Here is a 20197-nt window from a genome sequence, read left to right on the forward strand (position 1 = left end):
ACCGGCATGAAGGAGGTGGGCTGACATGCTCTGCTCATGGGTCGGTTTCCGGGAATATCTGCCCGTTATCGCCCCTCTGGGCACCTCAGCAGGCGCTCCCCTTAGAGACAGTTCCCCTTAGAGACCGCCTGTGCCCTTGAATTGTGAACAGGAACTGGGTTTTCAAATGTAAATGAAATGGCCTTCTCAGCCTCTGCCTATTTTTGTGACCCCTTCGATTTTTGCTTCATCCTGACGTGCTGGCCCCCACCTAGTACTTCCACAGGATGCTGCTCCCACCCACCTTCCAGGCCCACCTGCCCAGGCAGCCGGCACCAACTCATCCAGCTGGGTGAGCTCTGGGTAACCTCCTTATGTCCCAGACACCCCAAAGGCTGGCTATTGAGCACCACCCCCGCTGCCTCTGGCCCCCGTCCAGCTACCCAATAGGTGTTGTAGGGCAGATGGATGCTTTTCGAACTGTGGGAGGTGGGGCACATTGAAGGCCTGATTCATTTACTTGTTTTTATTGATTTCAGAGGAAGGGATAGAACAGAAACATCAATGAGAGAATCATTGATCAGCTGCCTCCTGCACGCCCCCTGCTGGGGATTGAGCCTGGAACCTGGGCATGCATCCTGACCAGGAATCTAGCTGTAGACCTCCCGGTGCTTGCTCACTGCTTCACGGCTGAGCCAGGCCAGCTGGGTGAAGGACTGATTCTCGACAACCCCCACCCGCTGCAAAGCTGCGCACTGCACGGGGTGTGCCTGCCCAACTCCCTGGTCTCTGGCACAGAGTGCCCATCAGGAGCGGGTGTGACTGTACCAGCAGAGCGCAGACCTCCGACCGTCCCAGGGTGCCAGGGGTGCCTGGAAACGCTAAGCTGCTCAGAGCTGCTCAGTGGCTGGCCCCACCCCTGCCTTCCCGGCCCAGGGACCCTTCACGTGCTCTTTAAGGGCAGACGCTTCAGCACCAGACAGACAAGTCCAACCCATGAGGCCCTCAGTGCCCTGTGTGGGGGGCCTGAAGGAGATGCCCAGGGGCACTCTCCACAGCGCAGGCCGTTCACACCTGACCAGTGGTGGCAAGGCCCGCTCCAGCATCTCGCCCGTTCACACCTGCCAAGCAGATGGCGGTCCTGGGATGAGGGCCACAACCAAGGGCAGCTTCAGAGCCCTCATCTGGCAGCAGGAGCTGGGAAGCCTGGCCTGGGGGACCCTCCCGGCCAAGTGGAGAGCAAAGAGCGAGGTGTGTGAGCCATCACAGTACGAGCCATGCCCTTGGCACACGCACAGCGGTGCTGACGGGAGCAGCAGTGCCAGGAGCTCAGGACTGCGTCCCCGGCTGCCCAAGGAGGGGAGGCAACAGAGTCCGAGGTGAGCAGGGCCCCACTTCCCAGTGGGTGAGCTGTCGCTTTGGCGCTTCAGGGGATGGAGGCTGGTCAGTGTGACCCAAGCAGGAAGGCACAGGAGCAGGTGTGGGCACCTAGACAGGACTGGCATCTCCCAGGCCCGAAGGCCCCGCTGCAGGGCGGCACGGTTAGCCCTGCTGGCCTTGGGGCTGCATGCAGCAGGCAGAGCGCCGGCACTGCCTCCCGGAGCCGTTTCAGGGGGCTGAAACCTGCAGGAGGCCCAGAGGAGGCAGCCAGAATCTTTATTCTGTCTTGAAGGCACAAAATGCGGCCTGGCAGGGTCACGCACGGATCGGGAGGCCAGTCTGCCTGCTCCAGAGCCTATGCATCGTCCAGGGCGGGAACCAGTCCCTCCGTCGAGGGGGAACCCCACTTTCCCGCTGTGCTCGGCCCACGAGGCCGGGAAGAGAGCCGAGGCCGCCTGGAGGACCTCAGGAGGGCACCGCCCTGGCTCTGTGCTTCTCTCTTCTGTGCTTGAAGCTGCGCAGTGGGTTCTGGGCCTTCACCTTCTGGGGGGGAAGGTCGGAGGTCAGCTGGAGAACGCCCGAGTGAGACAGCCCAGGGCCAGCACAGACGCTGCTGTGGCCCCTGCAGCCTGGATGGCAGTGGACAGCCAGCCCATCCTGGTCGTGAAGGCACACACGGGCGGCTGCAGGATCCCAGCCCCTGTTCTGACCTGGTGGCCAGGAGTTTGGCCAGATGTTGGGACCACTCTCCTCCAAGGTGTGTGCAGACCAGGTGACAACGAACCAGGCGGGGGAGACCACAGCTGCCAAGGAGGGGGGAGGGGGGAGACAGACAGACAGACAGACAGACACACACACACCTTGACCTTCTTGGAGGACGGCTTCTTCCGCTTCCTGTGCGGCTGAACCAAGCCGCGAAGAGCAGGAGGAACTGGAAGAGACACGTGGCCTCAGCAGCTGCCGACCCTGCCTGATCCCTCACCCACATGCCCTCTGAGCCCCGCTGCCACCTCTCTCCCATCCTAACTCAGGGCTGCACTCCAGCCCCATGTTCAAGTGCCTACAGTCACACAGCTACGGTATTTGACATCGTAGAGTTTGTTGCAATAATCGTGTAAGGAAATGAAGGCATGTTCTTAAAGAAGAAATGCTACTAAAATAGGGAAAAGATCTGTAGGTGGTTGCCCCACACATGACCCATCACTACAGATTCACCCCAAACTGGAAGCCGCTCCCCACAGTGTCCCGTCACCTGTCAGACACATGCTTCCCAAGGGGCTGCAGGGCCCTGGCTTCTGCCCTCACCTCCAGCCAGGCCGTGGTCAGAGGCCTCTGAGCAGCAGTCTGACGCCCCGGCCGGCAGGCCACTCACTGTTGGCAAATGCCTTTGCTCCTGCGTAACGAGGACAGCTCCCTCCCTGTCCCTCTGGGCGCCGTCTCCACCACAGAGAGCAGCGCCCCCTGGGGCCGTGTGGTGAACGCACCTGCTTGTGTCTGAGTCCACACACTGCTGCCTGGCTCCAGGACCCCGTAACCCAGCACACAGTAGCTGAGCCTGACCACGCCCCTGCCCCCACCCCACCCCAGCGTGGGGCCCGCAGGCCCACTCACCCAGGTAGTCAGGGACGTGGCCCAGGTGAGGCTTAACCACGGCCGGGTGCAGGGGCAGGTCATGGCGCAGCAGCTGGAGGTCCCTGGGGTTGTCTTCAAAGTATGTCTGACGAGAGAGAGAGACAGAGATGCAGGGGTCTCCCTGTGACTTTTCGGGGATCTGAGTGGGTCACACGTGATTAGAATTTGAAGGCTGAGGGTCCTGGCCACCCGCCCTCTCCCAGAAACAGCTGATAGGCTCTCGCTTCCCCGTCCCACACGCTCCCTGTTCGGAGGCACATGGTAGTGCAGCGCACCCGTCACTATGAAATGGCAACTGTCCTTCACCGAGTCACCTCCCAGCTGAACGGTCCGTCTGCCAAGGACTCGGCACCGAGCGTGGCACCTCCTCACCTTCAGCTTCTCCGAGTGCAGGAGCTCCTCCTTGATCTCCTTCAGCCTTGCTTCTCGGATGGCTTGTTTCGTCACCGAGCGCATGGCGTCCTGGGTGACACCGAGGTCAGGACACTGGGCTCCCGCACCCCCCGCCCCGCAGGAGCCCCAGCTTGCCCGGCACTCACCCTGCAGCGGTAGCGGAAGCCCTCAATCTCCTCCATGCGGAACTGGTAGGGAAGCAGGGCGGGGGCCCCGTTCTCTGTGGAGAAGCAGCAGTGAGGGGTCCCGGCTGCAGAGCCCTGACCCCGTATCCACCCTCCCCAGGGTGAGGCAGCAGCCTCTCCGGCTCTTCCTGCGAGGTGACCTGTCCACAGAGCAAGACACCTGGGTCTTGCCGACAGGACACCAGTCCCCTAGGATCCTACGGCCAGGCGGCCCATGTCCCAAGTCCTGGGTGTCACTGCGTCCTTCATCCTCAGGACCTGCCCAGCCACCTGCTCTCCCAAGGTGCCTTTGGACCCTGTGCCCTTAGCATCATGGGCGTGGGCAGCCTGCCTGTCCACCCTCCACTGTCTTCTTCTGACAGCCTGGCTGCCCAGAGCTCCCTCTCCCAGGGCCGCCTCTTCCCTGTCTCCCAGAACGCCCTTGGCGCCCTCAGCCTTTGCCCCGGGCAGGCAGGCAGGAAATGTGGCCCGGGATCTGGGCCTGCTTGTCTGTGAAGGGCAGTGCCTGCTACCAGGGGCAGGATGAGGATGCAGCGAAAAACGTGGGGCAAGCATGGTGAGCAGGAAGGTAGCAGCTGGTCACGCTCTGGTCCCTGCTCTGTTGCCACCACTGCAGCCCGTGTCCCAGGTCCTGGGAGCAGCCGGGCCTTACTCTTACCTCCACCGAGAAGCTCCTCAATCCTGCCCAGCTGGGACTGCTCCGTGGGCAACACAAAGGTCAAGACTACGCCTGGGTTGTTGGCACGTGCCGTCCTGCAAAAAGAGGGCCCAGCCCGTCTCTGGCCTGAGTCCTGAGGGTGCCCTCAGTCCAGGTGCCCAGCCTGCCACCCAGCTCTCCTACCTGCCGGCTCGATGGATGTAGGCCTCAGGGGTAGGGGGGAGGTCGAAGTTGAGCACGGCACACACGTGGTGGAAGTCTATGCCACGGGCCACCCCCGCCTCCGGATCAGAGGCCCTGCAGGAAACACCCACAGCAGACTCACCACCGCTCTCCCGCTGCCCTTCACTCAGCAGGGTCTGGGAACTAAGCCGTGTGAGCCCCAGGGCCCTAACAGCGTAAGACCCTTTACATCCAGAACTGTTCCAGGAGCTGGGCAGAGGGGGGCCACACCCTGGCCCTGCCCCCAGCTCAGAGGCAACAGGGGAACTCGGCCTCACAGGTGACTCAAGAACCCACTGCGCAGACAGACTGCAGGCTCCCTCCCCCAGCTGCACCCCATGCAGCCAGGGTGTGCCTCCAGGGACCGGGTGAGCCCTTTGCACCCTCCTCCAGGCCCAGCACCCCACCTGGCTCCCACTCTGGTTTTGGTCTCCCCGAGGAGGGCTGGAAGGACAAAAATGTGGACGCACCTGTTCCGCTTGGGCCCTTTGCCCTGCCGCCTGCCTTTGGCCGGGGCGCCCAGAACTTCGGCATCAGTCGCTATGACGCAGTCGTAGAAGCCTTGGTTAAACTGTGAGATGATGTGGCACCTGTGGCCCAAGGGGAGGGTCAGCCAGGAGCAAGCTGGAGGCAGCGCTGCACCCCCAGCACCACCGTGCCATCATCCTGGCATCTCCCTCCCTCTCCCCCTACTTGGTCTCTGGTCCACCCCCTTGCTGAAGACGGAGGAACAGGGGGTACCTCGGAGTCTGCGGCAGAGTCGCCAACTATCTGCCAGCCCAGAGCCTGGGCTCTAAGCTCTTAAGAAACAGGAACACCCATCGAGTGTCTCCTTCCCAACCCCCATCTCCAGCACTGCCCACCTGGAGCGCAGGGGCAGCTCCCCGTTGAGCACGCAGGCGGGGATGCTGAACTGCTCCAGGAACAGGCGCAGCCGGTAGCTGCGCTCCAGGGTGTTGACGAAGAGCAGGGACTTGCCCCGAACCAGCGACAGCTTGAGCAGGGCATACAGCAGCAGGAACTTGTCCTCCTCCGTGCTGCAGACCACCTGGAACTGCTGCAGCTGCTCTGGCCCTGGCAGCTGGGACTCTTGCAACTTGAGGGTAACCTGGGGGGACAGGCCCGTGGTCAGGAAAGAAGGCAGAAACGCTCCCACAAGCTGCTGCCGGGCACCACGGTCCCCTCCAGAGGACCCTGGCCCTTGTGGGGTACAACAGCCACGGCACTACATGCAAAGTCCCTGGGGCGCAGAACAAAGAGAAACACGAGCACATGACTGCAGTGAGCGGGACGCCGTATAGCAGCCACCTTTCTCGGGAAGAGAGGTCACAAAGTAGAGAACTTTGGCCCTGCTGCTAAAGGCAGCCTTTCTGTCCTTGGGGGTCCCTGCTCAGACCTTTAGGTGACCCCTAGGGGACATACGGAGGGTACATGATTTTAGATGTGGAGAGGGTGCTGACGGACTATTGGCTGCTAGTGATTCAGAACCAGGGAGGCTAAAACAGTGACTACTGTCCTCCTCCAAACACCACGCCCTCTGAGCACACACGTCAGCGGCGGCAGGTGCCCACGTGGGAACTCACTGGGTTATGCAGGACCAGCTCCTTGAGCGTCTGCACGTCCTCGTTAAAGGTAGCCGACATCAGAAAAGCCTGATAAATCCGGGGCAGGTGACTGAAATCAAACAGACCTCCATCAGCCTCCAGCTCCCAGGGCCTCTCCCTGCCCCAGGCCCAGCGTCACTCACCCCCACGCCCTCTTCCATACCAGAGAAGGCTCTTGAGCTCCTCCTCGAAGCCAAAGGAGAAGAGCAGATCGGCTTCGTCCATCACCAGCAGCTCCAGGGAGTCCCGCAGCTTCAAGCTGTCTTGCTGCAAGTGGTTCAGTATGCGCGACGGGGTTCCCACCACAACGTCAGGCTTCTCCATCAGCACGGCTCTGCAGGCGGCAACACCTCAGGTCAGGGAGAAGGCACCGCTGGGACCTCGCCCCTTCCTTCCCGCAACCTCCCTCCGTCTCCGCGCAGCTCCGTCCCTCGTAGCCCGGTGCCTTTGCCCACCTCTGAGAGGCCGAGTCCTCGGCGGCGGAGACGTTGGCCACGCGGATGTCTCGGGCACAGTAGGCGGCCAGCTGCTGGATCATGGACTGGGCCTGACGCGCCAGTTCCTTGGTGGGCACGAGGACGAGCCCGCGCACAGCCTGCTCCACCGCGGGGCCGGTCTGCAGGGGCAGGAATCAGACTTGAGGCAGCCAGTCCCTGTCATCGGACCCCTGGTGCTCCTCCAGGCGATGGCCAGCTGCTATGACCCGACACCACTCGGTGCTTGCTGCTCCCACCCCAGAAAGTGGGGCAGAGGGTCCTTCTCCCAGGTGCTGACCCTCAAAAGGAGCGGCTGACTTTATGGTCCTCAAGTTACTTTAGTCCCTGGGCTGGAGGTTCACAACAGGCTACGAGGGCGGGGGACACACACACACACACACACACACACACACACACACGACACACCACGACGACGACGACATGTCCAGTTTTTACAGCAGAAAGAGATTTACTCAAGAAGGCCTCGGCTAGGACCCAGGTGACCCGAACTCCAGCCCAGACGTTTGCCACCACAGAACGAGGCTCTGCGGACCTCCCCTCACAGGAAAGAAGCCAAAAGACAGCCCGGTTCCTGAGAAAGGCTCATGACAAGACAGCCTGCCGCTCCCGCCCCGCCTCCCGCACCCACCGCCTTCCTGTGGAGCAGCAGCTGCAGCATGGGGATGGCATAGGCGGCCGTCTTCCCCGAGCCAGTGCGGGCCCGAGCCAGGAGGTCCTTCCCCTCCAGGGCCAGCGGGATGGCCTTCTCCTGAATCAGCGTGGGCCGCGACCAGCCCAGGTCCGTAACGGCCTAGGAGACGCGGGGAGGCTCAGGGGCGAGCACCCTCCACCCCTACCACTCCGCCCAGGCCCCTCAGCCCGCCACCCGCCCAGGCCGCTCAGCCCTCCACCCCCCGCCACCCCGCCCAGGCCCCTCAGCCCTCCATCTCCCGGCCACACCCGCCCGGCCCATCAGCCCCGCCGGGTACCTGCAAGAGCCGGGGATCCAGGCCCATGTGTTCGAACCCCAAAGCCTCCTCCTCCGCCATTCTGTTTCCGGAATGACGGCGCGCACGCGCGGTAGGAGGAGCGTGCGACGTGTGGGCGGGTCAAAGCAGCAACCAGTCAGCGTCGTCGGAGGAGCCGGGTTTCCGGTGTCGGGGCGGAGCTCCGGGGCTGCGGCGGCGCGCGGGGCCCGGGGTTCCCGGCCGAGGCGGCGGGCGGCTGGGGGGGGGGTCGCGTCGGAGCCGCCGGGCACCCTCCGTCCCGGACGCTGCCTCCTAACGCGGCGCGGCGGGCCTCTCCGCTGCGGGGACGGGCGGGTGGGTGCAGGTGGTCCCCGCGCCCGCCGGGCCCGCGGCCCGCTAGTGCACCGGTGCGGGCTCCGGCTGGACCCTCCTTAGTGCGTCTTTGGTCGGCCTCGCCCTACGCCCTGGCCCCGCTGCCCGTGGCTCCGTGGCGGCCTCATGGCGCGCCCTCGCCTGCCAGCTGCCGGGTCGCTGTCCGGTCTGTGAGGGCGCTGCCTGCCCTCCTGCGCCAGGAGGTGCCCGCAGACGTGGTCCGGCCAGACCGCCGGGCAGTGGGGGCAGCGGGGGCAGCGGGGCAGCAGCCGTCCGGAACGCCGTGGCCGCGGGGGTAGTGGCGTGGGGAGGCCAGAGGCTGGCAAAGGAGCAGGGCTCGGACAGCCCCAGGACAGGCCCCAGTGGTAGGTCTGCCAGGACGAGGGTTGGAAGGATGAGTAGCAGGAGACACAGGTAGGTAGGTCTGTCCGGGCTCCCAGACCAGACTGCCCAACAGCTAGCTGCACAGCCTGGTTAAGAATGCGGGTTCCTGCCCCTGGGCGCGTTTCCCTGTCTCTGGCTTTCTCCTAAGCTCCAGCCCCCCCCCCCCCTCTTTTTTTTTCCTTTTGCCTCCTGTTTCCTGGGGCCATTTCCCCTATGACCTACTTCCTCTGCGACTGTTTAAATACGCTTTTTCCTTATAGTTGGGGGGAGGGAGGGATGGGGAATGGGGCCCTAGTCAGTTTGGTTCAATGGATGGAACGTTTGCCAGCGAGTGAAGGGGTCCCGGGTCCGATTCCGGCCAAGGGCACATATCCAGGTTGCCGGCTCCATCCCCAGTGTGGGGCATGTTGGAGGCTGCAGATCAATGATTTTCTCTCATCATTGATGTTTCTCTCTCCCTCTCACTTCCTCTCCGAAATCAATAAAAATATATTTAAAGACAGAAAAAAAGGGGGGACTATTGGTTCCCACCTGTATTAGTTTGGTATTGCTGCTACAATTACCATAGCTTAGTGGCTTAAAACGCAGGAATTCACTTATGGTTCTGTAGGTCAGAAGTCTGACAGATCCCACGGAATTGAAATCAGGCTGTTGGCAGGGCCACATTCCCTTGGAGACTCTAGGAACAGTTTGTCCTGCCTTTCCCAACTTGCTGATGGCCCCTTGCTCCATCTGTCTTTACAGCCAGCAACAGCGAGTGGGCTGAGTCCTCACATCCCATCAGACCTTCCTTTGCCTCCCTCCGCCACTTTTTAAAAAAATATATTTTATTAATTTTCCACAGAGAGGAAGGGAGAGGGATAGAGAGTTAGAAACGTCAATGAGAGAGAAACATCGACCAGCTGCCTCTTGCACACCCCCTACTGGGGATGTGCCTGCAACCAATGTACATGCCCTTGACCGGAATCGAACCTGGGACCTTTCAGTCCCCACACGGATGCTCTATCCACTGAGCCAAACCGGTTTCGGCTCCCTCCGCCACTTTTAAGGAAACTTGTGACGATAGAGGGCACAGCCAGGTAATCCAGGACAATCTTTTAAAATCAGCTGTTAGTACCTTAATCCCCTTTGCCATGTTAGGCAACATATTCGAAAATTCCAGGGATTAGGACATGGACATCATTGGAGGGCCATCCTTCTGCCTATCATGCGACCCCAAACATAAACCTGCCTCATCAGTTTTGTGAGCCAAACTGAATTTTAAAAACATTTAGGCCTGTCCAGCCAGTTTGGCTCTGATTGAGAGTCCACCCCTGAGCCAGGATATCAGTTTGATTTCTAGCCAGGGCAAATGCCAGGTTTTGGGATTCCCTAGTAGAGGGTGTGTGGGAGGTGCCCAAACAATGATTCTCATCACTGATGTTTCTATCCCTCTCCAGTCTCTGAAGTGAATAAAAATATGTTAAAAACACACACACTTTCAGGGTGTAATGACTGTGAACACCACACAGCAGTATGGAAATCCTCTCACCTGCCCTAAGCTAGTAGTGTAATATAGCCATATATGTTTCATTCCACTCCCCTTCCAATCAAAACTTGACAGGAGAAATCCAAGACTGACTGACCTATAGACATAGACCTATTGACATAATTTAGATGCAATTGTGTTGCCCTCGATGGTTTGGCTCAGTGGATAGAGCACCAGCTTGCAGACCAAAGGGTACTGGGTTCGATTCCAGTCAAGGGCACATACCTTGGTTGCCGGCTCCTTCCCGGCCCAGGCCCTGCTCAGGGCTCGTGCAGGAGGCAACCTATAAATGTTTCTCTCACATTGATGTTTCTGTCTTTCCTTCCCTCTTCCACTTCCTTAAAAAAAAAAAAAAAAATAATGGAAAAATACCTTTGGGTGAGGATTAACAAAACAAGATGCAATCATATCTACAGCTGGCAGACTTTGAAGCCAGCCTCAGCTCTCACCTGGAGCTTCCATCCTCCCACAGACTCCAGGCTCTTACAGGCTGGATTCCTAGTAACAGCCAAGGGTAGACACAGGTTCCCTTTCCGACATATCTCAGACTCCCCCAGCCTCAGCCAGTGGCCTGCACAGCCAGCCAGCTCCAGGTTTCCCTGTTTACTATAACATGAAGAAAACTGGAAACTATTCAAAATACCCAAAGAATTTTAGATATATCAATTGTGGTATTTCCCCTTACTGGGATAACATGGCCATCCAGAATTAGAATGTAGAATTTCAAAAATAATTACAAAAATATTCAATGGCAATACTTATAAATCTAAATTGCATATATTTTTATAAGTAAAAACAGGTACATATGTAGAATAATATAGGAAATAAAGAAAAACAAAGAGTTTAGTTCTGTAGGTCAGATAAATAATAAATCCATGAAATAAACACATCAAAAACGGGCAAACTGATGGTATTGTTTCCTACAGAAGATGGCATAGGGATGTGTAATGAGACCTGCTTAAACTTACGATCTGGGACTTAAGCCCTTCCTACAGTCCCTTGCTGGTGTTTCTACTTGGTTGACCCATGTGAATGGATGAGGAACCACTTGTCCATTCACATCCCAAGACTGAGATCAGAACAAGCCCTAGCACTATGAGCCCACACGCTGCAGTCCACTCCAGGCAGCTGCAGGGGCAGTCCAGGCCAGTAGCCCTTCCTCTGTACCCACGTGCCTCCACTCTGCCCGTAACCTCTCACTTCATTTCAAACACAGCTAGTACAACACGTTTTATTTCACTGGAAAAATCTGTATAAAGAACCAAACCTGGTTCCATGAAGACATTTACCTTAGCTTAAATAAAGGTCAAGGGGAGAGGGTGGGTAGGAGTGTCCTGCCTTGTGCGAGGTTGCCCTACACTCTTAGCGAGGTCCTGTCTTGTGAAATCTCAAGTGTCCCAGAGGAGTCTGCTTGGCCCTCTCTTTAAGGCCTTGACAGCAGTGGGGAGGTCTGCTTTCTGGCCCACAGACGGCTGGAATCCTGAGAGCTGCCATAGTACTTATCAAAAAAGTGTGGACAGACAGAATGCAAGGGGCTGTTGGTGTTTTCTGCTAGTCATACAGGCAGTTAACACTTAAACTAGGAAAGAAAATATATACTTTATCAAAAAATAGTTCTAATATATAGAAAATCATTTCAATCCTCTAGGGCCTCTGCCCCTTATTTACATTCACAAAGCCACTGGGAGAGCCCAGGACTGACGGGAGCAGGGAGGCAGGGCCTCTTGGGGCATTGCCGTAGCTTACTGCATGAGTAGATGAGGACAGAAGTTACCAGAGAGACTCGTCATTTGCTCAGGTGGTGACAGGATGCAGGGAAATCACTGAAGGTGAGAGAAGTGAGACCTAGTCCTGGGTCAGATCTGACCGTGCACAAACCTCAAGAATCTTTGAAAGCTTGGACCAACGTCCTGTGTTCTTGAGAACCATCATTAGCAAGTGGCTGATCGGGATACTTTGCTGCCAGGGAACCAATGTGGTTTATATATTTTCTTTTCCCCCCCCTCACAAGCCAGGTGGATAAGGTATAGGGTGGGGAAAGTACCAAATAACTGAGGTGAGAGGGTCATTCGGAGAGGACATTACACCAGCTTCTTGGCCTCAAAGAAGCTCTTGAGATGCCGCATCTGCCAGATGCCAGTGAGGATGAGGATGACGGTCTGAGTGATGGACCACCACAGGACCCTCTGGTTGGTGCTCTCACTGGTCAGACGGAAGCGCTCTTCACGATACTGTGGGACAGCGGACCCGGGATCAAATGTGCAGGGAAAACCAGTGCTGGCTGGGTAAGCCACCCCCTCCCACAGGGCTGCTCAACCATGGCACCCAATGCCTGTTGGCCCGACTCCTCTGGGAGTGCCCCACAGAAGTACGTGCGGCCTCGGCATGCACCCCACCGTGATGAAGTCATGCTCCTACCAATTCACGCCAGATCCCAAGGTGAACAGGTGGTGCTTAGATTTTTACTCTATTGAACAGCACTTGAAAAGAGCCCTCTAGACCAGACATTTTCAACCGTTGTGCAGCAACCATTTTTAAAAGATGTGATACCTGACTATTTAGGCAGGGGCACTGAATTCTTTTCCCTTAGATGGTCAAATAAATAAATGACAACAGCCAACCCAACAACAGTCATCCAGTATGAATGAATTAGAATTATACCTAACCCTGGATGACAATGGCCCAATGGTTAGACAATCAGCCTGGGAACCGAAGGGTCTGAGGTTTGATTCCCAGTCAAGGGCACAGCCCTGGTTGGGAGACAACCAATCAATGTGTCTCTCTCACATCAATGTTTCTCTCTCTTTCCCCCAACTCCTCCCCACTCCCTTCCCCTACCTCTAAAAATCAATGGAAAAAATATTCTCAGGTAAGGATTAACAAAAAAACAAACAAAAAAGTTATACCTACTTTTTGTCAGATCAGGAAAAAAAAAGTATATTTTTTGGTGTGCCACAGAAATTTTGGTAATTAATTTATGTGTGCCACATGAGATGAAAAAGTTTAAAATTGCTGCTCTAAATCAATGCCCTCCATTCCATTCTCCGAACAGTTCGTTGGGAAGGCCCCAAGCAGAAACTCCAGTAGGTGTGGTGGGTATAAAGGTCAATGGCCAGGTCCCAGTACAGCGACATGCCCTTACCCTTTGGTAGTCCTGCTCCTTCTGGATCTGCTCCACCTGATCGAGCAGCTGGCGGGCTCGGAGCTGCAGCTCTGTCAGTTTGTCCTTGGCAGCAATCTCAGGGTAGTTGTTGGCATGCTCTCCAACCTGGATGTCTAGGTGCACGCGCTACAAGGACACAGGGTCAGAGCCCCAAAGCCACAGAGTAAGAAACATGAGCGGGGGAGCCTCAGACGATGTTCCAGACGATGCAACCCACTCATCCCTGACTAGGGGACAGAGGGGCAACATCTGTCTCCCCAATTGTGACTATGCCACAAAGGTCACAAATAATGATGGAGATAAATAAAAACTTTGGAACCCAGTGAAATTCTGAGCTGCAGCAGCGAAAGAACTTTTTTCCTTTTTTAAAATGTTATTTTATTGATTTCAGAGAGGAAGGGAGATGGAGATAGATACACAAACATCACTGATGGGAGAGAATCATTTGATTGGCTGTCTCCTACCCGCCCCCCACTAGGGATCCAGCCTGCAACCCAGGCACGTGCCCTAGACGGGAAATCCAACCGTGACTTCCTCGTTCACAAGTCGCAGCTCAAGCACTGAGCCACACTGGCCGGGCATGCAATAACATCCTCTTACCAGTCTGCCGCCAGCGAAAAGCACCATCCTGGTGGAGTTGGAGTGCAGGCAGATCTGATGGTCCCCGGGGGTGTGGGAGGTGAAGGTGAAGCGTCCCTCCGAGCCATACTGCCGCGAGAGCACCACCTGCAACCAGCACAGCGGTCAATGGAAGCTCCTGCAAGGACCTCTCCAGGGCAGTGGGCGTTCTCCCAGTTCCGCACACCCCACAGGGCTCTGGAGAAGGGCGGCCTGACGCCGTCTGCAGGGCGCACAGGCCACGGCCTGTGGGTGCCCTACCTTGCCTTCGGGGTCCTTCACCTCCACGTGCATGCCCAGACCCGGTGTCGAGGGCAGGAAGACCTCCTTCTGCTTATCCCACATCTGGGTGCGGTAGTTCCCTGCGGAGCGACAAAGATGTCACAATGCGCCTCGACTGCCGGCTCCCACACTCCGAAGGGGACCGCGGCCGCGCCTGAGGGACACGCAGGGCCCTGCCCACCCCCACGCCCACCCCCACCCCGCCTGACCGATGACCATGGTCTCGTCGGGGATTTCCTCGATGAAGCAGCGCTTCTCGGTCTCGCCGATGTGGAAGTAGAGCCCCCGCACGCCCACCGCGCACAGCAAGAGCAGCAGCAAAGCGGGCCACCCCATCGCGAGTCGCCGAGGGAACTCGACACCTGTCACCGAGCGCCCTCCGTGCAATGCGCACGCGCACGCCTGCGCCCCGCTTCCAGGCGGCGCGGCTCGGCCGGACGCAGAGCGCGCACGCTGACGCAGTCCTGCGTCTTCCAGGCCAAAGAGCGCGGGCAGGCGGAGAGTGCGCATGCGCGGGACGCTCGGGGCGGGGTGGTCCGACTGCCCTCAGTGACGTAGCCCAGTACCAACACCTGCCAACTCGCACCTCTGGCCTGCGCACGGGCGCGCGCCTGCGCACCACACCAGTATACGCAGCAGCACGGCGCGTGAAGTACGCATGCGCAGAAACGCCTCTGCCGCCCCCTCCTCCCCTCCCCGTCAGCCCGCGCGGCGGCCGTGGGCACGTTGTGAGGCCCGGGCTGGGGCTGACCGGGACAGAGGGCGGGAAGGAGGCATGCGTCTTAGATGGGCGTGGAGGGTCAGGCCGGTGAGACCTAAGGGCTTTGGCAAATGAGAACCCGCTAGGCCCCTAGAGCCTAGGGGATTATGTTTGAGGAATGATTTGATCTTAGTTTTAAAATTATCCTGTCCTGGCAAAAGTTGATTGTAAAACATAAGGATCACCAGTGGTACAATATACTTTTCTAAGTAATGTTTAATCTGAATCAGGTATTTTGTCTTGCAGTTTACAGGAAATGAAGACGTTTAGAGGAAATGACAAAGCCAATCCAGAATATAGGACTGTGGGTTCAACCTTTAAAAGACATAAGTGAAGAAGAGGGGGCGGTGGACACCTTGTGGTGAGGCAGAGTCTGCAGACACTGGTGCCGACAATGCCTCCCTTCTCGGATCCACGTGCTCTTCCATCGAGGGGTGAGATCTTTTTCCCTCCATCGGAGCCTTGGCTGGCCAGACATGGCTGAAGCCTGGGCCTCCGGCTTCCATTTTCATTCCTGAAACCCAGCTGTCACCCCACCCTACTGAGCGGCCAGTCATTGGAGGAGCTGCCTCAGCCAACACATGGCACAGGCTCAGCTAACCCCCAAACAAACAAACAAACAAACAACTACTCTATGCAATTATGCAACTGGGGAAAAACGAGGTCATGCTCTAAGATTTCCAGGATATATTGCTAAGTTTTAAAGGCAAGGTGCAGCCCTAATAGGTTTGGCTCAGTGGATAGAGCATGTGCCCTTGGACTGAAGGGTCCCAGGTTCGATTCTAATCAAGGGTGTGTACCTCAGTTATAGATTGGATCCCCCGCCCTAGTTAGGGCACGTGTTAGAGGCAACCAATTGATGTATCTCTCACCCATATCTGTCTGTCTCTCTCTCTGTCTCCCCCTCCACTCCTCTTTTTTTTTTTTAAATGGAGCCGAAACCGGTTTGGCTCAGTGGACAAAGCGTGGGCCTGCGGACTGAAAGGTCCCGGGTTTGATTCCGGTCAAGGGCATGTACCTTGGTTGCGGGCCCATCCCCACCCAGTAGGGGGTGTGCAAGAGGCAGCTGATCGATGACTTTCTCTCTTCGATGTTTCTCTCTATCCCTCTCTTCCTCTCTGTAAAAAAATCAATAAAATATATTTTAAAAAATAAAAATAAAAAATGGAAAGATATCCTTGGGTGAGGATTTAAAAAAGAAAAGCAAGGAGCAGAGAGAGTACATTATCTTTGGTGTTTGTATTTGATGGAAAAACACTGGAAGACTAAAACTAATATAAGAGATTATTTATAAGTATCACGAATATTCAGTGTACACCAGTATGACTGTATTGATTAAAATAGAAATACTTCTGTTCTAGTTGGTAAATAGCCACTCTGCAAGCCCTGAATTCCCTCCACCTTTGTTCTCACAACTGATACCAGTTGCCTCATGATCCTACAAATAGTTACTTCTGGCAGGAAAGGAGTCTGGCAGGCCAGCAGATAATGAGGTAAAAGGTACAAGAGAGATTTTGCAAACTAGAACTTGTCATAATATTTTTTTCCCCATTCAACAGGTTGCCTTTTTTTTTTCTTTTTTTTTAATGTTATTTATTTCAGAGAGAGGAAGGAGAGGAATTAGAAACTTGGTGAGAATCATTGATCCAAATGCCTCATGAAAGCACCCTACTGGAGATGGAGCCCACAATCCAGGCATGTGCCCTGACTGGGAATTGAACCTGCCACCTTACCAGCGAGGGCCTTTTAATATCCTTTTATTTTCAAACCATGTGTATATGTTACCTATTTAAAATAAAATTTAAATATTAGTGTTACCACCATTCTCTATCACACTACCATTTTATGGGTTTGAAACCAGCAATTGCTGTCATGTTGGTTTACCCTAAAGGGCAGTTCCATCACATATAAATACTGCCTGTCTCTGGTAGTCACCTCTCTATCCCCAGCACCTACAACCCATCTGGTATAACTATCTGTCAATAATGAAGAATGTATACTTTGATGAAAAAGCATGTTAAGCAAAAGCCATGGAATGCAATGAAGGCAGTGTTCAGAGGAGAATTCAGTCATAAATGTCTACATTAAAAAAGAAGCTATAAAATCAGTAACCTAACTACATTTTGAAGAACTAAAAGAGAAAGGGGGGGGGGGGAGCAAACTAAACCCAAACGAAGAAAGGAAAAAATGAAAAATAGAGATAAATAGCTATTTATCTATTTAGTGTGGCTCAGTTGATTGGCATGTCATCCTGTAAACCAAAAGGCAGTGGGTTCAAATCCTAACAGGGCACATACCCAGGTTGCAGGTTCGGGGCGAGGGCCGAAGGCAACTGATGGATATTTCTCACTTCGATGTTTTCTCTTTCAAAAACAAGCAAACAAATATGTCCTCAGGTGAGGATTTTTAAAAATTATAAAAATTAGAGATAAAAAGTCGATGAAAGCAAAAGTTGCTTCTCTGAAAAGATGAACAAAATTGATAGACCTTTAGCAAGACTGACAAAGAAAAAAAGACTTAAGTCACTAAAATCAGAAATGAAAGTAGAGACATTACTACTGACCTTAAGGAAATAAAAGGGATAAGATAAAACGGTGAACACACACCAACAAATAAGATAATTTAGATGAAATAGACAAATTCCTACACACAAATTATTACCTAAAGCAGTGGTTGGCAAACTCATCAGTCAACAAAGCCAAATATCAACAGTACAATGATTGAAATTTCTTTTGAGAGCCAAATTATTTAAACTTAAACTTCTTCTAACGCCATTTCTTCAAAATAGACTCGTCCAGGCCGTGTATTTTGTGGAAGAGCCACACTCAAGGGGCCAAAGAGCCGCATGTGGCTCGAGAGCAGCAGATTTCTTTTGAGAGCCAAATTATTTAAACTTAAACTTCTTCTAACGCCATTTCTTCAAAATAGACTCGTCCAGGCCGTGTATTTTGTGGAAGAGCCACACTCAAGGGGCCAAAGAGCCGCATGTGGCTCGAGAGCAGCAGTTTGCCGACCACAGACCTAAAGTAACATAATTAAGAAACAACTGGTATGGAATAGGTGGCTTCCCAGGTGAATTGTTTTTTGTTGTTCTTTTTTCCCCCCCCTGGTGAATTCTATTAACCATTTAAAGGAGAATTAACACCAAACCTATTTAAGCTCTACCAACAAACTGAAGAGGGAACACTTCCTAACCCATTCTTTAAAGCTGGCAATACAGTGATTTACTAAAGCCAAAAACATAAGAAAAGAAAATCAGACCAATATCTCTTATGAATATAGATGTAAAACTCAATAGCAATAACAAATAATAAACCTCAACAAAATACAAGAAATCCAAATCCAACTGCATCTTTAGATGATTGTACATCATGACCAAGTGGGATTTGCCCTATGAATGCAAGGATAATTCAACATGAGAAATATCAATCGATGTAATACACCACAATGATAGAACAAAAGGGAGAAAAACATCCTTACTCAATGGATGGAGAAAGGCATTTAACCCTTTCATCTCAAACCTATTCAGAAAAGTAGGAATAGAAAGGAACTTCCTCAACACAATGGATAGCTACGAAAATCTCACAGCAAACCTAATGATGAGAGACTGAACGTTTTTCTGTAAGATCAGGAACAACCAAGTTAAAAGACTTGTATGCCAAAAATTACAACACATTGCTGAAAGGAATTAAGGAAGACACAAATAAGTGGAAAAAACAGCCATGTTCATGGTCTAGAAGACTTAATATTGTTAAAATGTAAAAACTACCCAAACAATCTACAGATTTAACACAATCTCTATCAGAATTTCCACAGCCTTTTTTGCAGAAGTGGGAAAGCCAAACATTATATTTATATGAATTTGTGAGGGGACCGACATAGCCAAAATAATTTTGATAAAGTTGGAGAATTCACTTCTGGATTTCAAAAATTACTACAGAGCTACAGTAATCAAATAGTATGGCACTGGCATAAAGATAGCATACAGACCAATGGAACAGAATTGAGAGTCCAGAAATAAACCGAATATATATGGTCCATTGATTTTTCAAAAAGAATACCAGTCCATTCAATGGGAAAAGAATGATCTCTTCAACAGCTGTTGCTGGGACAGCTGGAATTCCACATGCAAAAAAGATGAAGTTGAATCCCTGCCATACATCATATTAAAAAATAGAATCAAAATGGATAAACAACCTAAATATAAATGCTAAAACCATAAAACTCTTAGAAGAAATATAAGGGTAAATCTTCATGATTTCAGATTTGACAATGGATTTTTAGATATGAGTAACAATAACAAACATGGGTAGAATGGACTTCATCAAAATCTAAAACTTTTGTTCGTCAAAGAACAGTACAAAGAAAGTGAAAAGAATGGGAGAAAATATTTATAAATCATATATCGGGTAAAGATTTAACAGGCATAATATATAAAGAACTCAGACAAAACAAGACAAACAACCCAATTCAAAAAAGATTTGAATAGACTTTCCTCCAACGAAGATATAAAAATGGCTGACACAAAAATAAGATAAAATAAAATAAAAATAAAGATGGCTAAAACAAATGAAAAGATTCTTGACATCATATAGTGATAAGGAAATGCAAATCAAGACCAAAATGAGATCACCTCACATCTAGTAGAAGGCTATAATACATTTTAAAAAAGAAATTAAGAAGTATTGATGATGATATGGAGAAATTGGAACCTTCATGCATTGCTGGTGGGAATGCAACATGGTGTCACCACTGCGGGGAAACAGTTTAACATTTCCTCAAAAAGCTAGACACAGAGTTACCATATCGCCCTCCACAGCTATTCCTAGGTGTTATAAAGGGAATTATAAACAAGTACTCAAGATACTGGTAAGCCAGTGGTCATTGTAGCATTATTCACAATAGCCAAATGGTGGAATAAGCCTAAATGTCCATCAAATGATGTATAGACAAGGTGCAGCATGTTCATACAAAGGTATATATTCAGCCATAAAAATTTCTGACACATCTTACAACATGGATGAACCTTGAAACATGCTAAGGAAAACAAGTGACACATAAAAGGGCAAATACTGTATGAATTCACTTATATAAGATACCCAGAGTTGTCCATTTATAGGGGTAGAAAATACAGGAAGAAGGGAAAGGGGAGATGAACCGGAAGTTACTGCTTAATGGTTGCAGAGTTTCTGTTTGGAGTGGAGAAGAAATTTTGGAAAGAGTGGTGATGGTTGTACAACACTATGAATGTAATTAATGCTACTGAATTGTACACTTTATTTTAAAATTTTATTAATTTCAGAGAGGAAGAGAGATAAAAACATCAATGATGAGAGAATCATGGATCGGCTGCCTCCTGCATGCCCCCCCAACGCTCTATCCGTGAGCCAAATCAGCTAGAGCTGAATTGTACACTTTAAGTGACAAATATTTTCCTATACACACTTCACCACCATCTTTTAAGAGGGGGGGAGGGACATACTGAGGTAGTTCCTTGGTTCCTGCCCTTTCTCCAAGTCTCTAGACCCTGATCCCGCACATCAGCTCGACTTTGTTCTTATAAGCACATGCACAGTCCTCCCCACTTAAAACA

At 52.7% G+C, this 20197-nt stretch overlaps 2 protein-coding genes and 1 long non-coding RNA gene across 5 annotated transcripts; 1 reads left to right on the forward strand and 2 right to left on the reverse strand.

The window, feature by feature from the left end:
- Window positions 1-490: 490 nt before the first annotated feature.
- Window positions 491-7662, reverse strand: DDX56 (DEAD-box helicase 56). Of its 3 annotated transcripts, XR_014796070.1 has the most exons (16): window positions 7519-7662; window positions 7179-7340; window positions 6509-6669; window positions 6217-6387; window positions 6033-6123; window positions 5313-5557; window positions 4920-5039; window positions 4411-4524; window positions 4228-4322; window positions 3531-3604; window positions 3364-3453; window positions 2971-3076; window positions 2220-2290; window positions 1349-1902; window positions 1101-1282; window positions 491-1053 (listed from the first exon to the last, which is right to left on the reverse strand). XR_014796070.1 is itself a non-coding variant. In XM_084896322.1 (14 exons), exons 1-14 carry the CDS (start codon window positions 7576-7578, stop codon window positions 1825-1827), a joined length of 1638 nt encoding a protein of 545 aa, XP_084752448.1. In that variant the 5' UTR covers window positions 7579-7662; the 3' UTR covers window positions 491-1824. The 3 variants fall into 3 exon arrangements, 1 of the variants encoding a protein (XP_084752448.1); XR_014796071.1 differs by having other exon boundaries at window positions 491-1282; XM_084896322.1 differs by having other exon boundaries at window positions 491-1902.
- Window positions 7663-10525: 2863 nt separating this feature from the next.
- On the reverse strand, window positions 10526-14319 carry TMED4 (transmembrane p24 trafficking protein 4). The gene is made up of 5 exons (XM_084897702.1): window positions 14054-14319; window positions 13824-13924; window positions 13545-13670; window positions 12924-13070; window positions 10526-12012 (listed from the first exon to the last, which is right to left on the reverse strand). Exons 1-5 carry the CDS (start codon window positions 14178-14180, stop codon window positions 11863-11865), a joined length of 651 nt encoding a protein of 216 aa, XP_084753828.1. The 5' UTR covers window positions 14181-14319; the 3' UTR covers window positions 10526-11862.
- Window positions 14320-14541: 222 nt separating this feature from the next.
- Window positions 14542-16419, forward strand: LOC311629538. The gene is made up of 3 exons (XR_014796219.1): window positions 14542-14652; window positions 14851-15038; window positions 16207-16419. It is a non-coding gene; the product is annotated as an uncharacterized lncRNA (long non-coding RNA).
- The last annotated feature ends 3778 nt before the right edge of the window (window positions 16420-20197 follow it).

The sequence above is a fragment of the Pipistrellus hanaki genome, assembly GCF_964339955.1.
Source record: "Pipistrellus hanaki genome assembly, chromosome: 10".
In the NCBI taxonomy this organism is placed as follows: Eukaryota; Metazoa; Chordata; class Mammalia; order Chiroptera; family Vespertilionidae; genus Pipistrellus; species Pipistrellus hanaki.